Here is an 18,421-nt window from a genome sequence, read left to right on the forward strand (position 1 = left end):
GAGGCCACCTGTCTTTGCTTGGCCTGTTGTGACATGAAGAATAGAGGCGCCGCCCTGCCTGTCCCCTGCCCGTCCCCTCCCTGTCCTGGGCGCGGCTCCGGTCTCTCCAGGTGTGATGCAGGTCTGCACCCACCTTCTGGCATCTTCTTTCCCTTGCTTAGGGGGACAGGAGGCCGAGCCGGGATTTCTTCCAGGGGCGGACAGACAGACTCCCACACCCCGCACAGGAATGGCTGCAACGGAGGGCCGCTGCCCTGAGGGGAGGGCGCACCCGCCGCTTCCCAGGCCCCTCCCTCGGACACCCGCGCTCTGACGCAGCGTCCCAGCGCCGGGGCCGCGTTCCTGGGCATCACCGCTGCGTGCCGGGAGTGGAGCCCAGGCAGGGACAGAAACCACGCAGGAGTCTGGACCGGGAAGTTTAATATAAAGAACTGTTGTCTGCTAGGGCAGTGATGTGAACAGAGTTTCAAGAATCCCCGAGAACAGAGGGAGCGGCCGAGGTTAAGGGAGCCCTGGAAAGGGGGCCCCTTCCCAAGGCCGGGGCGCAGGCCTCATTGGAGAAGGCACCGGGGGGCGGGCCCCCCGAATGGTGGGCTGGTTTGTGCGCAGTTACCGGGCCGGCGGGAAACGCCCTCTAGGATGGGCGGCCGGGTGGCCAGATGCCAGATGCCAGAGGGAGTCAGCTTGGGGACCTCAGGTTGGCCTGGCGCAGTCAGGCCTGGCTGGTGTCACCCCAGCCCCAGCACCCGTGAGCCACAGGAAACAAAAGGGCGTCCCGGACCCAGAGGGAGAAGCCCCTTCCCCGTGCAGTGTGACCCGCAGCCCGCTCTGCCGACAAGTTCACCGTCGTGTGTGTGCGGTGCAGACAGACGCCGACGGAGCAGCCCACGGTCAAGAGCAGGTGGTAAGGGCGGCTGTGGGCTGAAGGCCGTGACCCGGCACTGGGCACGCCTCCCGTCCCGCTTCTCTTGACCCGAGGGCTGGAAGCCGTCCCGCCTGGAGTCCCCAACGGGAGAGACACTGCCATCGATGGGCTGGCGGGAGGGGCACAGTCGTCCTCCTGCACTCGGAACACTGAACAGGGAACACGGGTCACGTCTGCTGGTGAGGAGGCCGCTGCGGTGACCCCTGCAGTCCCCTTGGGACTCAGGGAAGGGACACGCACGGACAGTCACGAGATGCCCGCCTGGTGGCAGGCGCTTTCCAGTTTGCAGAGGAGGAGACGAAGGCTTCCGGAGGGGGGAGCTGGGAGGTCAGCCCCCACAGACCGGCTCCGAACGCTCCTATGGCCCCAGCGTGGGGGCAGGGCTCTCCCTGGGCGGCGGCCGTCTAGAAGATTCCGGGCAGCAGGCGGTACGGCACGGCGGCGGTGTAGCGCGCCCAGTCGCCGCCGTACTTGCTGGCGCAGCGGTGCTCGTCCCGCAGGCAGCGGTGGGTCAGCAGGATGGTCATGTAGATGATGTAGAAGTAAGGCAGCAGGTGGCCGCCGCCGCAGGCCAGGCAGTAGGCCAGGCTGCCCAGGAGGTCGCCCGTGTAGTTGAGGTGGCGGGCCAGGCCCCAGAAGCCCGACACCAGCAGCTTGCTGTGGTGCCTCCGCCCGTCGGCCGACGTGTACATGCACTCGATGACCTTGGGCTTCGCGCCCCAGATGAGGCAGCGGCCGTCCGTGCGCCGGAACAGGTCCTTCTGGTGGTTGGCCATCCGGAAGACGTAGTAGCCCAGCAGGCCCAGCAGCAGGACGCCCGCGGCGTGGGGTGCGGACAGCTGCACGGGGTGGTACACCAGGTACAGGCCCTGCCGGCGACAGGTGGGGGGTCAGCACGGCCTGGGCCTGGGCCCGGGCTGGCCCTGGCTCCCCGCCTGCCCGCGTCGGGGCAGGCATCCTCTCCTGCCAGTGAGGGCGTCTGCCTCACGGGGTGCTGCTGGGGTCAGCGGAGCAAACGCACCGACTGGTCCGCTGTCTCCCTGCCTGTCCGCCTGTGCACGTGCCAGTGTGTACGCGTGCACCACACACACACTCACATGCTATGTGCACTGGAAATACACGACAGGTGGTACAGAAATGCCACTTGAACACAATCCTGTGATGGTGAGTTTCACGTGTCCTCAGCTAGGCCGAGGTGCCCAGGGACTCGGTCAAACACCAGTCGTGTCACGAAGGTGCTGGCCCACGTCACTGACATTTGCAGTCAGGGGACCTGGACCGAAGCAGGTCACCCTCCGCTGTGCAGGGGCCTCACCCCCCAGCTGAAGGCTTCAGAGGAACAGACCGGCCACCCAGGAAGGGTTCCTAGCAGACGGCCTTGGCCTTCACACCAGCTGCGGCATCAGCTCTTCCCTGGACCCCCCGGATGCCAGCTGCCGGGAGATTCTGGACGTGCCAGGACCACAGCTGTGCACATACACACACACACATGCACACATGCTGTACACCCTGTCCTGTGCATGTGAACACACGGCAACTCTATTCTGACTGTTCACACGCCTGGAAAACGCAGTCCACAGGATCGGGGACCATGAGCCTGCCAGCAGCCGGGCTGGGAAACGAGTGCACAGGACCCACCCGGGGGGGACCCAGCACAGGGACCAGAAACCAGGACGCCCAGCCCCCCACCCCCTTCCTGCCCTGGAAGGCTGACAGCGGTCAGTGGCTGGCGTCAGCCTCGGTCAGCACCGCAGGCTGGGCCGTGGACGCCAGACACTGGCCCAGCCCGTGTTCCACACTGCCTCCCAGGCCCCCCACGGGCTCTCTCCGGGCTTGCCCAGCCTGTGAAGGCAGGCCCCCCATCCCTCCCCCTTGCTCTAACCAAACAGCTGCGTGAGAACAAGTTGGTTGCCCGTCCCTGGGCATCCTCACTCACTCACTGAGGACACCAGCAGGCGGCAGCCGGCCAGGCCTTCCGAGCTGCCCCCTCACCCAGGAGCCAATCCCCACACGGCCGAGAGCCAGGAGGGGTGTGGGAGGCTGACGCCGAGCTGCTCCCGTGTCCCCCGATGGCCTCACGAGCCCCGGGGCGGCTGTGCACAGCGCAGGGGCAGGGAGGAGGAGCCGGCCCCACTTGCAGGTCACCGCACCGCACAGCTTCCCAGCTCCAACCCCCACCGAGGCGGCGTCCACCCTCAACGTCCACTGACAGCCAGGTGCAGGCTCCAGCCCGTCCCCTGGCTGGTGGCCCTGCTGAGGTGCCGTCCCAGGTGGCCTCTGGCTCCCCAGGCCAGCGTTCCCACGCCCACGTGACACTCCTGCCGTCCCCTGGGGACCATGCCTGCTCCGTTCCCACGGCTGGGCCCACACCCTCCCCACTGCTGCACGCCCCTCCTCCGCCTCCCACAGCAACTCCTGCTCGGCAGGTGCCAGCCCCGCTCGCCTCTGCAGCCTGGCAGTTCTTCCCGCCGCCCTCACGTCCGCCGTCCTGGCCGCACGGAGCTGCTGGGGGCCTCCGAGGCCTCCTCTGCTGCCCACACGCCCCTCCCCCATCTGAGCTCCTGCCACTAGGGCTCTGCACGCGTCCCTCCTCCTTCTGGAATGTTCTCAGCTGAGCCTCCTCGCTCTGCTTTCAGCACAGCTGCAGCTGCCTCTGCATGCACGGGCTGACCCCCATGCTGATGGGGGGCTCCCCTTCCCAGGTCAGCACCCCTCCCACACGGGGCTGCCCTTCCCAGCAGCGGGGAGCCACAGGGGCTGCCCCCTTCACTCCTGCGCCCAGCACGGGCCCGGGGCCTCCCAGACCCTCAGGAACTAGTCACGGAGCAAAAAGGGTAGGAAAGGTGCCCTCTGGGCTGTGAGGCGTTAAGATCTGAGTAAATGAGAACATAAAACGCCCCTCCGTCCACTCAGTTTGCCCAAGTCACTCCTTTCACCCAAAGGCTTTGAGCACCTCCTTCTTCATGCGTGGCTGACCTGTGCCCCCAAATCTCCATGTGGGCGTCCTGACGCCCCACACCTCAGAAAGTGACCAGACACAGAGAAAGGGCCGTTGCACAGGTGACCAGGGCAGAAGGAAGTCACTGCGGTGGGTCCTAGTCCCACAGGACCTGTGTCCCCATCAGATCAGGAGACCAGGACGCAGACACGCACAGGGGGACGGCCACATGGGATGCAGGGAGGGGACGGCCGTCTGCACGCCCCGGAGAGAGGCCTCAGGAGGCCCCGGCCCTGTGACACCTGGTCTGGGACTCCCGCCCCCGGGGCGGGGACGGGAGTGTCTGCGGGGCTTTGCCACGGCAGCCCGAGCCGAGTCCCACACTCACCCTCCCTCTTCCTGGGAACAGGCTCCCCCGCCAACCACGGACACACGCAGCAGCAAAGCTCCGCCAGTGCTTGGCGTGTCTGCCTTCGGGGGGGCCCCGGGCGGCCGCATCCCGCTCCTCACCTGCAGCGTGTACAGGTACGGCAGCCACACGCAGTCGCCCCAGCCCAGGTACCACCCGAAGTGGTCGTGGCAGATGTCGATGGTTTTCAGGTACCAGGTCTCGTTCCAGAAAAAGTCCAGCACGTATATGGCCTGCAAAGCAAGAGCAGCTATGGACCACCCATGGGGCAGGGCCCCCGTGGGGGTGGGGCCTCTGTGGGGGCGGCCCGTACTGAGCCTTCTCAGGGCGGATCCTGTACTTCCCACCCTGCCTGGGACGTGGGGGTGAGGGGTGGGCAGGGAGTCCTCGTCCTGGAGTCCGTGGTCCGAGGACAGGCAGGGCCCAAAAATGATGATGGCAAGACGGTACCCCACCATGTCCTGGGAGGTGGCACCAAGGCAAGGAGAATGATGTCTATTACAGATGGCACAAAGGTAGGTCACCCTCCTCCATTCCCTACCTTGAAGGGGACACCTGAAACCCACGGGGACCATATAGGGGCACCTTGAGGGAAACTACTCCAGAGGTCACAGAGTGTGACCCGTGGCCTGGACCACTCACGTCCTGAGACGTCAGAACTGCGATGCCAGCGTCACTGACATGCTGGAGCCAGTGACAGGCTGGGAGAGTCCCCACTGTGTGGCACCTGGCATGCGGTGACAGAATTCTCCCACTACAGGCTCATCAGCCTGTGCCCCGGAGACAACACGGGAAGGGGCTGTCCCCCTTCTAAAAGTGGTGGATTAAGGCCTTGCAACCCCCCATCCAGCTCTCCAGTTTCCCCAGCGTGCAGCGGGCCTCAGAGACCCTGGCCCCGCCCATGGCCCCGCGCAGCCCACCTGCAGCACGTTGACCAGGATCATGGAGTTGGTCACGTGGCCGTAGAGCTCCCGCTGCTTTGCGGCAAAGGACAGGTTGATGAGGGTCCAGGCGACGATCCCGGGGCGTCCGTTGAAGAAAAGCTTGAAGTCAAACCACTTCCCAATTCGGGGGTTAAACTCGATGCCCATCATGTAGTTGTAAAAGAAGTTGCCTGTGAATTTGCTAGAAGAGAAACAAAGAAAAGACATGATTTGTCAAGGAGCATGTCAAGAAGCCCACTCACAGGGCCGAAGGTGCCAGAGACCTGGGCAAGGGCTGGCGGGGGCTGCGGAAAGCATGCCCAGGAGGGATGGTTGGAGGGTGGATGACAACTGTCTAACCCAAGACTTTCCCAAGGACAGAAGCGCTCTCCTGGGAAGCTGCTATGTTAAAGCCACAGAAGTAACAAGTCCCCTCACTAAAACTGTTGTGGGCCACGCGGACACCCCAGAGACAGAGGCAATATGCTCTCTTAGCCCCTTGGACAGAAGTCACCTTTTGCACCTCCCCGCCCCCATGACGCAGCCACCGAAGACGGACCTGGCCACCGTCACCGCGGCCTTCCGCAGGCAGGAGAAGCCACGGGACACGCGGAAAGGCTGCTCCCAGATCCAACGAGCCGCGAGAAGCTCCCCCTTCCCGCAGGGCTGCACCAGCTCCCGCCCGAGGTCACAGACACCCGCTCTGGCGTGACTGGCTGCGCAGGGCATACCGGTCTCGGGCGTTGGTGGGGAAGAGGTAGCCCTTGACCATGGCGAAGGTGGACACGGCGTAGCCCAGGATGTTGGCGCACCACAGCAGCGGGATCCAGTTGTCGAAGATGACGGTGGGAGGGAACCAGCCCAGGAGGTGGGAGTTGGCGAACCAGAGCAGGTGTGTGATGAGCCACGCCTGCAGGCCGTTGACCTGGTACTTGTTGATGACCCCTGTGCAGGGAAGACCAAAGTGTGGAATGAGAGCCTGTTCCCGCCCACGACAGTCCAGGGCGCCCAGGCTGCCCCTGGCTGCTGCGGCCCCTCCGGGCCCAGGTCGCTGCCGCTCGGGGCCGACTGCTCCAGCCTGCGGGTCTGAGGAGAGGGCAGGGCCCCGGGGAGGCCTCTGGCTCCGAGCGCCCTGCGTGGCCGCGCGGCCGGCAGCTGACAGCAGTCAGGGTGGGCGGCAGGTGAGAACACAGGGGTGCAGGGGCAGGCTCGACTAAGCGCCCAGGTGCTCTGGCGGTTGCGGGCTGGCCACCAGGGCTTGTGCGGCACGTGCGCATGGCCCGGAGGCCCGTCTGCGTGCGAAGCCAGCTCCCGGCGGAAGTGTTGAAGAGGGCACTTTGCCCGACACGACAGAAAAACACGGCTGGGAAGCACGGAGCTCTGACGGCTCACAGGTAACAAAGGTCAGAGGAGGAGCGGTTTCCGAGCTCTGCTTTGAAGATAAGGCCGCTGAAACAGCCCCGGCCTGGAGCCCTGCCGGTAAGCCGCCCAAACTCCCCACCGAGGCAGTCAGGGCTCAGCGCCAGCCCTGCGGCGCCGCAGGCAGGCGGGTGGGCGGGCACACAGTGTTCTTGGCAGGAGGGGCTCCATCCCGACAGCAGCCGGCCGTGGGGCACTGAAGACCGTGACCTTCAACCTCACGTCAGTCCTGGCTGCCTTCGGCTGTCCCGAGCCCAGGTGCGGAGGGCAACCCGGGCACGTTCGCTTTGTCAGGGAGAAGACTTCGCAGGGGAGGGGGCCCCACACGAGGACGGGGCAGGGACACGCGTGGGCTGCGCCTGGCAGTTACCTGCAGGAGTCACGGCGCCCTCCTGGACGCCTCCCACGTAGCCAGGCACAAACTTGTGGCAGACGTCAGGGAGCGCCACGTACAGGAGCACCTGGAACGGAGGTTTCAGGCTGAGGCCCCGGGAGGGCCCGGCCCGGGGGTGGACGGGAAGGCGCCGTGCCCATGCGAGAAGCCAGACTCAGGGCGGTCATTCGTTCCAGAAGGGTCTACAGCTCTGGGAGCGCTGGCCGCGTGTCTCAGCAGCAGAGGTTGTTACTGCCTTAGCAGTCGCCATGCCCTGCCCCCGTGGGCTCACTCGGTCCCCTCAGCAGAACGGCCGGTGTCTGTCCCTCTCATGTTGGGAGCCATCAGAGAAAACCAAGATAGCGGCCCCAGGCCGTGAAAGGTGCCTTTTCAAGGAGCACAGGTCAGCGGTGCCAGCACACCCGGGGGCTGTGCGGCCATCAGCCCTCTCCGATTCCAGAACCACCCCTCACCACCCCTCGGCGCTCCCCGCCCCTCCTCCCAGCTCCCGACGACCCGGACTCTGCTTTCCGTCTCACGGATTCGCCGGCCCTGGACTTGCCGTATGCGTGTGGCTAAGTGACACCCTACCGCGTGGACAGGCCACACGTGTTTGTCTGCTCTGCCCCAGCGGACACTAGGGCTGTTTGACATCCAGGCCAGTGAATCAGGCTGCCCGCATCACTTCGTGCTGCCCACAGGGACTGGCGTGCGTGGGGACGTAAACCCACAGCGGGGCCCTGGGAAGAGGCAGCTGCTCCCGCCGGCTTTTGCTGTCCTCCCGGGCAGGACAGCCCCAGGGCCACTCGCTCTCACTGGCTCCCCGGAAACATCCAGGTCCCGGAGAGATAAAACAGCCACCAGTTCACAGGTGCACCGGGCAAACAGCGTCTTCCTGGGGACCACCTGCTGGTCTGGGAGGCCGGGGGGTCCCGGCACGGCCGAGGACGTCCTTGGCCAGGGCTGACCCCCATGGGAACACGGGCCGTGGCTCTGCAGCCAAGTGTCCCTCTGGAGGTGGCTGCCCCTTCTCACCGGCCATCGTAAGGTCAGATTCCTGTCACATACGGGGTCTCCAGGGCCCTCCTGGGAGCCCGAGGGGTCTGGCTCCCCAGTGCACAGCCGGCCACTGCTGCGCCACGGGGGCTCACGCCGCAGCGTGTCGGACACCTGCTGTCTGACCAGGGGGGCCACGCACTCCTGCCCGCAGGGGATGTCCTGCCGGGTCCCAGGAGCGAGAACGCCAATCCGCACAATGGGAAAGTGACCTCAACCGTCCCAGCAGAGGGGCCACCCAGCACCCTGTGCACCCTGACCGCACAGCAGGGGGGAGGGGCGCTCACCTGGAACGAGACCCACAGGGCGTAGATCTGGGCCGCCTCCTTCGTCAGGGACGGCGTCCTGGCCCAGATGTCGGACAGCCGCACGCGGCCGGCGGCCAGGTCCCGCAGCGGGGCCGTGAGTGAGCAGCTGTACTGGCCGCACGCCATGATGAAGAAGTACACGATGAAGGGGGCGAAGAGCAGCAGGAGCAGCACGCTCGCCAGGGAGAACCAGTCCACCTCCCTGCGGGGCGCAGACGGGCACGCTGGGGGGCGGGCCCTCCGGCTCCCACTCACCGCTCTGCCCTCATCCTGGGGGCCCTCCCGCCACCCCCCGGGGCACCCAGTGACAGCCCAGGGCCCGGCGTCCGAACGGGCCGTGGGGGACGCGCACCCACCCCCGTTCCTGTGCCCCAGAACAACCACGACAGCAGCGTCAGAGCGGGGACACCAGCGGGCCTGAGACTGTGTTTTCTGTTTCTTCTCTAATTCCTTATTTCATACAATAGGAAGCCGCTTACCTTCTGCCACTCCTGACAGTCAAAGTGTCTGTCCCAGGGCCATAAACCCCCCCCGCCGAGGCCAGCGCCCGGTCACTAAGACCCGCCTTGTCCCCAGCCAGGAGACGGGCGGGAGCCTTACCAGGCGCGGCCCCACTGTCCCCGGGGGCCGTCCCCATCGAGGGCGGCGCCGCCCAGATGCCTGGGTTTGGGAGCGCTGGGCTGGAGTTTTGCAGCCATGCGGCCCTGCGGGAAGGAGAGGCAGACGCTGGGCTCAGACTGTCCCGTGGGGGACAGACACAAGGATCACAGGCCCCACGGGGCCGGTCCCCACCAGACCTGGTCCTGGACAGCAGAGTCTGGCGGGGAAGAGAGCATCGTGCCGGGCTCTCCCGGAACCTGGCGCAGAGCTCACCAGCCAGGAGTCGCCTCTCTGGCAGAGCGCGGAACGGTGTCACACACGTGTAACATCCCTGCCCACGCATGGCCACCGGGGAGGACAGGGAGGCCCCTGAGGCTCACATACAGGAGGGACTCGGAGGGGGAGGTACCTGCTGTCCTGACGTCCTCACAGCTGGAAGGTCGCCCCGGGCCCACGAACCAGGGCCCGCCTCCAGCGTCTGATCAGGCAGGCCCACAGCAGAACGGAGGGTCCCCCCAAATCACTAGACTCTCAGGACTCCCAAAGGCCTGCTTGGTTCTTCGTGACCCACCAAACAGAGTCCTGCAGGGACACAAAGACGCGAAGGACACTCAGGGAGCTGGCGCTGCAGGGCCCAAGGCAGGTAAGAGCCCGGGTGAGATTTATTCATGGGAACCAAGTGAGAGGCATGCGCTCAGGAGCTGGAAGACGCAAGAGGCCCCCGGAGGGGCGTCACCCTCGGGAGGCGATCTGATCACGCGGCCTCTCTGCTGGGCCCACGCGGTGTCCAGGCAGTAGTGGCCACTACGTAACCAGGTGGGACTGGGTGGAGGTCCACGGACGTGAGGCCTCGACACAGCGTGGTGCGGCCCCGGAGAGCAGCTCTAGACCGAAAGGTGTTCTCTTTGTACATCTACCCTGGCAGCTGCGAGCGAGCATGCGCATATGCCTGAAACACTCCAGAAGCTCGCTGTGCCGTGGGCCCGCATCAGGCCCCCAGAGTGTGCTTGCTCCCACCAACACGTGCGAGGGGCCGGGGATATGCCACGGCACGGAGTGGCAGGGCGCCACGTGGGCTCGGAGCCTGGCTCTCTGCACACTCGTGAACCGGTGACCCTCCTGGGTGTGGGGGGCATGCACACCCATGCACATGAGGACCCGTGGTTGCCATGAAAGCTGGATGGAGGAGGGTTAGCATCCCGCCCCTGGGAAACAGGGAACCAGTGGGCGGTCTGGCGCCTGCTCAGCTCCCCGGACAGGTACCTGGGTTCCACGGACAACAGCCAGAGGGACGCGGTCCCTGAGGGCTTGGGGATGATGCAGCGGAAGTGGCTGGGGTTAGGTTTTCGGGTGTCGTGACTCTGCCTGATGGGAAGCATCCATTTCAGACACACCCTCCTGACGGACCTGGGGCCAGCTCAGAGACACAGTTACCAGGGACAGCGCCGGATCAAAGTGGAGTCAGCCGGGATATCGGGCGCTTCCCTGACCCGGCCTCCCCCTTCCGGGGCCCTGATCACTGTCCTCAGGCTGTCAGTTAGCCACCCCAGACTTCCCGCCCTCAGCCCCAATGTAGGCGGAGCCCCAGGTCGCTGTCTCTCCCCAAGCCCCACCCCTGTGACCTCGCTGTGCGGGTCCCAGCACGCCATGTGCCCCTGTCACCACCGAGAAGCTGGGACAGCCGAGACCCTGATGGCTTAGGCCCTGTGGCAGCTTTCCGGCATCTCAAGGACTTTGTAATTCAGGGACACACTGGAGCCAGGGCCATGGCAGGAAGCGCTGGGGGCTGGCACTGTGAATGCCCAAGCGGCCTGATGGTCACCATCAAGGTCGCCAGTTTTCGTCAGGACCAGCTCCTGGTGCCACCATGTCCCCACTGAGAATTCACGTTGTGTGACCTCGGGCTGCTCTTTGCACTTGCTAGGCCTCAGTTCTGAGCACCGGCAAGGTCCGGCTACCTGTCGCCTCACCAAGCTCCCACTCGGGCCCTGGGGAGCCGGCACGATCAGGCCCACATCGCGGACGGACAGGGTGCAACAGGACGGCGGAGTGAGTTGTCTCTGCTGACAGACCTGGAGGGACAAGGCCGGGCCCGAGGGACGTCCCCTCGCTCCGCTCCACGAGGGAGGCCATGGGTGAACTTCAGAACATGACAGCAGAGACCCCTGAGGAGGCTCTGAGCGCCGGGCACCACCCTGACACACACGGAGAACCACACCGTGTCGGAATAACGCCAGAGCGGCAGGGGCCTGTTCCGGAACCTTCGGTGAAGGCGGGTAGAGACTGAAAAACGCAGACGTGCCCCGAACTGGCCTTCAGACGGACACGAATGATAACATTCAGGGTCAGCGAGGGGGCGGGCAGCTGCCCTCCGGGAGGCCGAGCGGACCGGCATCTCCCTGTAGCACGTTCTCCGGAGCCACGTGCAGGCGGCTGAGTAAGCGCGCAGACGGGGGAACCCCCACTGGAGGCGGCTGTCCTGACTCACAGACACCAGCAGCGGGACCGGGTGAGCGCCAGCACGCCCTCCACGGGGACAGTCACCAACTTCCCGAGAGAATGAGCTCGACAGGCAGGAACAGTCCCCGGCGTGTCGCAGCACAGGATGGGTTGCGAGACAGTCCGTCATCAAAAAGACTGTTTCAAAGCTAAGCACCGACAGCTTAAACTGGAAAAACTGGGATTTTTTTCCCTCTTCTCCTAATTTTTCTGGTAGAAATGTACTTGCCTAATAAAACAACTTAACAACAAAAGGAGTTCCTGACCAGCTCTGGGAGCCGTGAGACCCCCAGTTCCGGGAACACCTGTGGCTCTAACGGGGATCGGGGAGGTCATCTGTCCCCAGCGGACAGTGACTGCGGAGGTGATCCTTGGGGTTTACCTGACGCTTTCCTGCACCCCCCCACCCGCCCCCACCCCACCGTGCAGTCCCAGCCTCTACTCACGTCACTGAGTCACAAGCCTCTGGTGCCAGACTCGGGGGCCACCCCCAGGTGGGCAGCTCCTCAAGCTCCTGGCACCTGGGAGCTCCACCTGGCTCACCTCGCCGGGCCGGTGTTCTGGATGGGGCCCTGCGGGAGGGCTCCAGGGGCCTCCGGGGACAGGCGTGTGCCCTGGCTTTGACAGCAGCTACAGGACTCTGCTTTGGGGAAGCTCAAAAATCTGATAGCGCAAGTTCAAAAGTCGAATGTCCAAGTCCCTCGCCTAGTCCTGCCTCCAGCCCATGCCTAGGAGTCACTGACTTGGGCGTGTCCTCGTCCAGGTGACTGCTGGAGTTACTACACAGTGTGCACACCCACAGGTCCTTCCTGTCTTCCACATTCTTTGGCACCTTCGCTTTGTCCTGTCTGGGGATGCAGTGTCCCGTGGTGCACACCCACGATCAAGCCGGCCACTTTTTAAATTTGTTCTAGCTTGCTTAGCACGGAGGGGCATCGTGTTAGAAGCAGTCCGATTGCGCTCGGACATTTCCGTGCTGGTGGACAGGTGTCCCACAGGTGGGAGGCTCCACCCCCCCCAGACCTGCCCTGGCCTCTGCGGCCCCCCAAGCTTCTCAGCTCCCTCTGCCCAGCCTCCCACATGTTTGACAGAACGAACGGGACCCTTCAGAACCCTATTAAAAAGGGATTCACCCAAACGTGCTCACAACAAGCACGACGTCCCTTTCACTCCATGCAGCCCCTGGGTCCCCTGTCTTAAATCGGGGTACCCAACGTGGTGCGCTGTGGGGCCCGGCTCCTGCTCCTTGACCTCGAGGCTGTAGGAAGAGCTCCCGTGGGCACGAGAAGGGTGTCTTGCTCTAAGACCAGGTGCACCTGAGGCCACAGACCACCCAGCTCCTTCCTCCGCTCTGGGCAGAAAGTCACAGCTGAAAACACAGACTTCCAGGGAACGTAAGCCGGACAGTCGGTGCAGAAGGAGTCCTTGCTCTATGGTCAACACCGGCCATCAACGTGGGGGACGGGGGTGAGGGTGCCAGGGACGGTGTTCTGCCCCCACTCCCAGGCCCCAAAGGCAGGCACGGCATGGGGGAGCTGTTCCCCCAAACCAAAGCAACGTCGCCAGGGTGTGGGTCTGAGCCTCCGCCCTGCCGCCCTCTATTAAGTGTGTGACTCTCCAAGTCACTTCCCTATTTGGGAAAGCGGGGTGATGCCAGATACGTGGGGTGCACTGAGTAAGAACCGTGCCTTGCTCACAGGAAACGCACAGGAAGTGACAGGCGGCCAGGCACACGATGCTTTGGACAGTATCGTTCCTCCCTTCCAGCTTTCCCCTCCCCCGTTTTCGCTTCTGTCAGGAATCTCACCGAGCAGTTCCTACCCGTAAAAGCCTTTTCAGTAAAACTACCCAGTGCCCAGGAAAGAGGCATCTCTCCTTCTAAGCAGGGATGGCTGGAAAAGGAGAGCGGCCGGTGTGCGCAGTTTCTGGGCCTCCACTCACGCCCCCCGCCCCGGTCAACCCCTGCCCGGGGGGAGCGGTTCGGCGTCTCCGTCCTGTTTGCTCTGCTCCGTTATTTGCTCAAAAAGGAAGCTGCATCCGTTCGCGTGGGGTACCCGGGGTAGCATTGGGCACCAGGCTCCGCCCCGACTCCCCAGGGAGAGCTCCCGAACACCCGGGGCACACAGTGCCCCCCAGAAGGGCCGCCTCGGCCTGGGCCAAGCGGCGTCCCTACACCCCGGCCGCCCCTCACCACAACACGCGCGACCCCCTCCCCGCCTGCGCGCGGCTCCAGAACACCCTGCCCATTCTCACCTGTGCGCACGCAGCCCCTCCTCGCCTGCGCACCTGCCCCCCTACCTCACCTGTGCGCGATCCCAGCCACACCTGCGCGCGCCCCACCCGGCACACGCGGCCGTCTCACCTGCGCACACCGATCCGCGCCCTCAATTCGGCGCCCCCCGAGACCCGCGTAATCCAACCAGCCGTGGCCCCGCCCCCACACTAACGTGTTGCGGTGGTCGACCAACCGGAGACGGCCCTCGCGCTCCGAGCCCCTTTGCGTCCTGCGATTGGCCGCAGCGGCCAGCCCCGCCCCTGAGCCGAGTCGGACCACGGGGCGCGCCACTCTGCGGCGGCGGTGCGCGAGATTGACTGCCGGGAGCCTGCTTGGAGGATGCCCTGCCTGGCGCGGGGCGGGAAGCCGGGCACCCTGGAGCAGGGCACGCGCGAGGCTCGGCTGCTCGTCAACCGCGTGGTCGTGGGCAAGCTTCTTACTCCGTTCCTCAGTTTCCTCTACTGCTAGCGGGGCTTCCAAGGCGCGCAGCAAATACAGAGCATCTGGGGGCCAGGTGCCGGATCCGCAAAACAGACAAAATCCCTGCTTTTAGGACGGGAGGCAGTAACACGAAACAATCAAGTAGGTATATAGGGCGTCAGATGGTGAGGTTAAAGCAGGGTAACAGATTGAGTGTGTGAGGAGCAGTGTTATTTAGGGGTGGCAGACAGGGCGCTCTGCTAGGAGGCCATCACAGCCCAGTTCCCCAGAAAGCGGCCGGGACATGGGGTTCAGGGTGGAATGTTTACTAGGGATCACACCTGCGCAGAGGTGGGAAGGGAGGAAGAGGCAGCGCTGGGCAGAGGGAGAAGTTGAGTCACAAAGCACGCCCCTCGGCCTTGGCGAAAGACACGGGCAAGCTGCGGTGATTAGACAGCTGCCCAGAGTTGTCCCACTGGACAGAAAGGGTCCAACCACATACTCCTGCCGCCATCCGTCATGGGGTTCAGGCCACCCTAGCAAGGGCATGACCTTGGGCAGGGCAGCTGAACAGTCAGGCAGCCCCTGGAGAGGAGGGCAGCTGAAGGCGTCCTCGGACCCCACTTTCTGCTCATGGGGCATCAGGCTTCCTGGCCGGAGGATCTGCTTGGCACATCTCTGTGTGGCTCACGGAGACATTTATTTTTCTTGCAGTTTTTTTATTTTCAAAGATGTCAAACAAACCAGTTGGATATATAGTGAACTGACACCCATATGCCTACTCCGCAGATAACTTTCCTGTGTGTGTGTTATCCCCCTCCGTTCCCCCAGCCCGAACCATTAATTAGCTACAGATGAGACCTCCAGACCTCCCTCCTAAGTACATCAGTATCCACCTCCAAAAAACAAGGATCTTCTTTCATGTTACTAAAATAAAGTGGCCACACTCTGGAAACTTGGCATCAGTGCATTGCTCTTACCTGATCTGTGTGCCCAGTGTCCCGGAAATGCCCTTCAGAGCTCTTTTGGAAAACCCAGCATCAAATCAGGAAACCAAGCCGTGCATTTAGCTGCCACAGCTCCTTATGCTTCCTGAATCTGGAGCAGGGGCCAGCCTCTGTGACGTGTTACAGTGTATCTTTTTGGTTTCCCATAACATGACAGTTTTGAAGAACCCAGGCTAGCTTTCTGCCATCCCGCTGTTTGGGTTGGCTGGTTTCCTCGCCCTCACGTTCAGCCTGGGCGCTTAGGGGCAGGATGACACGCTACCTAGATGATGTCGTGGTTTCAGTGACACATCAGGAGGCAGCGCGATGTCACTCTGTCCCACGGTCGGAGGGAAGTCTGACCGTGTGCGGTCAGGTGGTTTCTGCCAGATGTCTCCACTTTTCCTCACCTGGTTAATAAGTAACCCGTGGGGTGACACTTTGAGACTGTGTCTGTAGTACCTACGCTGTTCTCCAACGACCTTTCATCCAGGCACCTGGCATTCATTCAACAAAGACTTCGGCCTGCATCGCTGACCTCTCGGTGCAAACGGGTGCTTTTCTCATTTCATCATTCCTTCAAAATCTATTCGTTGGTACTTTTTCTATGAAGAATTTTCCTCTCCTATTTAATTTTTTGGTCAGTATTGATTAATAGGTTTTCTACTCACTGACTTATGATCCTGTACACTCATTCATTTTTTGAAAAAAAAAAGTTATCTTTTGCATACCCAAATTGTCCTATATTTGGCCAGTGGGAGTCCCTTCAAACTGACCTCTTTTTCAGGTACCACGTCCCCCTCATTCTTTGAGAATTTGCTTATTTTCTGCTACAGCCAGCCCTCAGAGGGTCCTCCTCTTCCTAGCCCCAGGCCTAGAATCAGCCATTGTTGACCAGAAGAATCCAAAGGTTTCTGGGAATGAAAACTAATCCCACAGGTTTGACATAAGGATTCAATCAATTATCAGATACACATTTTTGTGCTTTTCTCAGGGTTTCAACTTGTCATGAGCAGGCACTACTTTGTAAACAGAGGAAACAGCTACCATATTTTGCCATGGATAATGTGCACGGTTTTGGCCCGCCTTTTGGGGGGACACTAAGGGTGTGCTCTATACTTGGGGATAATGATTATGCGCCACCGATATAATGACCCCGTGTATAATGCGCACACAACGGTGCGCGCGCATGGTACACGGCAAAATACGGTGTTTGAAATGTGAAAGCACATATTTGCACAGCAGAGGCATAGCTTTGCCAGTCAGGAGGAAAGGGTGGACTATTCCGTCAGCAGCGGTGCTGCGGCTCTAACGCACACAAGAAAGGAGAGATTCTAAGCGGACTAAAGAGTGAATTAGGAAAAGGAAAACTGCAGGTGGTGAACAGGTGCAGACGTTCGGAGGGGAACCAGGTGACGTTAACATATTAAACACGTGCACAGTGCTGCTCAGGTGGGCACAGACCCTGGAGAACCTGCTGGCTACAGGCGTAGAGGAAACATCAGAGGCCCCCGAGGGGACCCCTGTGGGAATGGAAACAGCAGCAGCACGCGTGCGTGCAAGCCCCTGCATGTTGGAACAACGCTGCCAGTAATTTAAATGCCTGTCTCTTATTGACCCAATAAATGGAGAACTACAGAAAAATGATGTAAAGAATGTACTTGATACTGAGGCAGGATAGTAAGAAGCTAGGGAAATTCCTTGGCAAAAGGAATGAGGGAAGCAGACAAAATAACTACGCAAGGCCAAGCAATTTGCACGATTTACAGTTAGCTAGTGCATCACCGGTCTTATCTTCCTGAACCAAGGACACCCAGGAGCAAATGATGTACACATTCCAGACTGTGCTGGGGCAGAGCGTGCTGGTCCAGTTTCCTTTCAATGACACTCTTTAAAGATGCATCGCACTGACCAGAGAATAACCCTGACCCCTCTAGACACCCATTGTGATGAATCAACAAGCTGAAGGACACACCTGGAAAACTAATGAATATCCAGTTAAGACCCTCCCCTGGGACCTCCTCCCCTAGGCTTTCCACCCTCAGAAGAGGGATAAAAGCCTCAAGACGAAGGACCCAGACTGGGCTCTCCCTGTAGCACGCCCTCGCTTTTTCTCCAGCATGAACTTGTGCCTTTCTTTCTTGTAAACTCTAAGGGTCCCCACGAGACTTGCAGCCGGGGGAGCAGTGGGCAGGAGCAGCTCGTCTTGGGCTCATCCCCTCAGCCCCAAGGCCCCCTTCTCTCTGACTTCTCAGTGAGCGGCCCACCTAGGCTCGTTTCTTCCCTGTAACACTTCAAGAGAGCCCGAGGGTTACCGAGCAGCAGCTGGGGTCCCACTGCCACCCTCTGGGCAAAATTCCAGAGGCAAAGGTTTGGTGATAAAGGAAAGGCATCTTTATTCAAAAGCAGTCACTTAAGCCTATCAAGTCACCGCTTTAAACACTGAAACCTGTCAATTAAGGCTAAACTCTAACACCTGGGTTCTCTTAGCTTGTCCCTGTTTTAATTATCTTATTTCTGTAGGGTTAGTTTACAAACTAAAGCAGCATAAGATACAAAAGCTACACAACTTTGGACAAATGGCAGGCATCCGCCTCAGAGCCTGTTCCCTCTAGGACACCTAAAGAATAAACCTGCCACCTCCTCCTGCCAGGCCAGCCCGCCCCTAGGCTGTGCCCAGAGCTCCTTCCCATACTGTTGGTTGGGAAGCGCAGGCATCCTTGAGGAAGAAGAGCCCAAGAGCGGGAGAGAGCCCGCCCAGGAGTCAGAGAGCGGTGAGCCAGCCCTCTCTTTATCTCAGCAGATCGAGCCCCAGGCTGCTTCCCTTGTGTGTTGCAACCCATCAAGGCCCGGCAGCCCCACTCTTGCCTCCGGGAGAGGAGGAAAATGCGTAGGGATGCCTGACGTTCCTTTAATCGGCGAGTGGGCGACCGCGCAAGCCACAAGCTGCGCGCCTCCCTAGTGAAAAGCCCCTACCTGTTTAAGTACTAGAGGGGAACAAAGCAGGAAAACAGCCAGACTCTTACATAACAGACTATCGTAGCTCTGCGGATGCGAGCTCACTTCATGTTATGGGAACAGTTAGTTTATCCGACCCAGTCTCAAGGCTATGAGGACACTGGTTATCAGGCTCCTCCAAGGTTATGGGAACGCTGCCCCTCTTAATTACCCAGACACCCGGGCGAAGAAGCCAGACTGCCTCCACTTACCTTACACCTTGGTCTCTCGAGCTCCTCCTACGGCCCCTCCCTACTCCTCCCCGGTGATCAGATCAGATCGCTCTGCAACAA

At 61.8% G+C, this 18,421-nt stretch overlaps 1 protein-coding gene across 1 annotated transcript; it reads right to left on the reverse strand.

The window, feature by feature from the left end:
- Positions 1 to 405: 405 nt before the first annotated feature.
- On the reverse strand, positions 406 to 13,927 carry DHCR7 (7-dehydrocholesterol reductase). The gene is made up of 9 exons (XM_028503880.2): positions 13,813 to 13,927; positions 9,361 to 9,533; positions 8,952 to 9,055; positions 8,331 to 8,553; positions 6,985 to 7,075; positions 5,927 to 6,140; positions 5,193 to 5,397; positions 4,374 to 4,505; positions 406 to 1,794 (listed from the first exon to the last, which is right to left on the reverse strand). Exons 3-9 carry the CDS (start codon positions 9,047 to 9,049, stop codon positions 1,330 to 1,332), a joined length of 1,428 nt encoding a protein of 475 aa, XP_028359681.1. The 5' UTR covers positions 9,050 to 9,055; positions 9,361 to 9,533; positions 13,813 to 13,927; the 3' UTR covers positions 406 to 1,329.
- Between the last annotated feature and the right edge of the window lie 4,494 nt (positions 13,928 to 18,421).

Source organism: Phyllostomus discolor, chromosome 6, assembly GCF_004126475.2.
Source record: "Phyllostomus discolor isolate MPI-MPIP mPhyDis1 chromosome 6, mPhyDis1.pri.v3, whole genome shotgun sequence".
NCBI classification, from domain to species: domain Eukaryota; kingdom Metazoa; phylum Chordata; class Mammalia; order Chiroptera; family Phyllostomidae; genus Phyllostomus; species Phyllostomus discolor.

What these genes read in the sequence shown, in the direction of transcription:
- DHCR7 (XM_028503880.2), bottom strand. Translation starts at nt 9,049, where the DNA reads ATGGCTGCAAAACTCCAGCCCAGCGCTCCCAAACCCAGGCATCTGGGC. An exon ending in GGACAGTGGGGCCGCGCCTG is followed by an intron (nt 8,554 to 8,951) that starts GTAAGGCTCCCG and finishes TGCGCCCCGCAG; the next exon opens with GGAGGTGGACTGGTTCTCCC. An exon ending in CCCACCAACGCCCGAGACCG is followed by an intron (nt 5,398 to 5,926) that starts GTATGCCCTGCG and finishes TTTCTCTTCTAG; the next exon opens with CAAATTCACAGGCAACTTCT.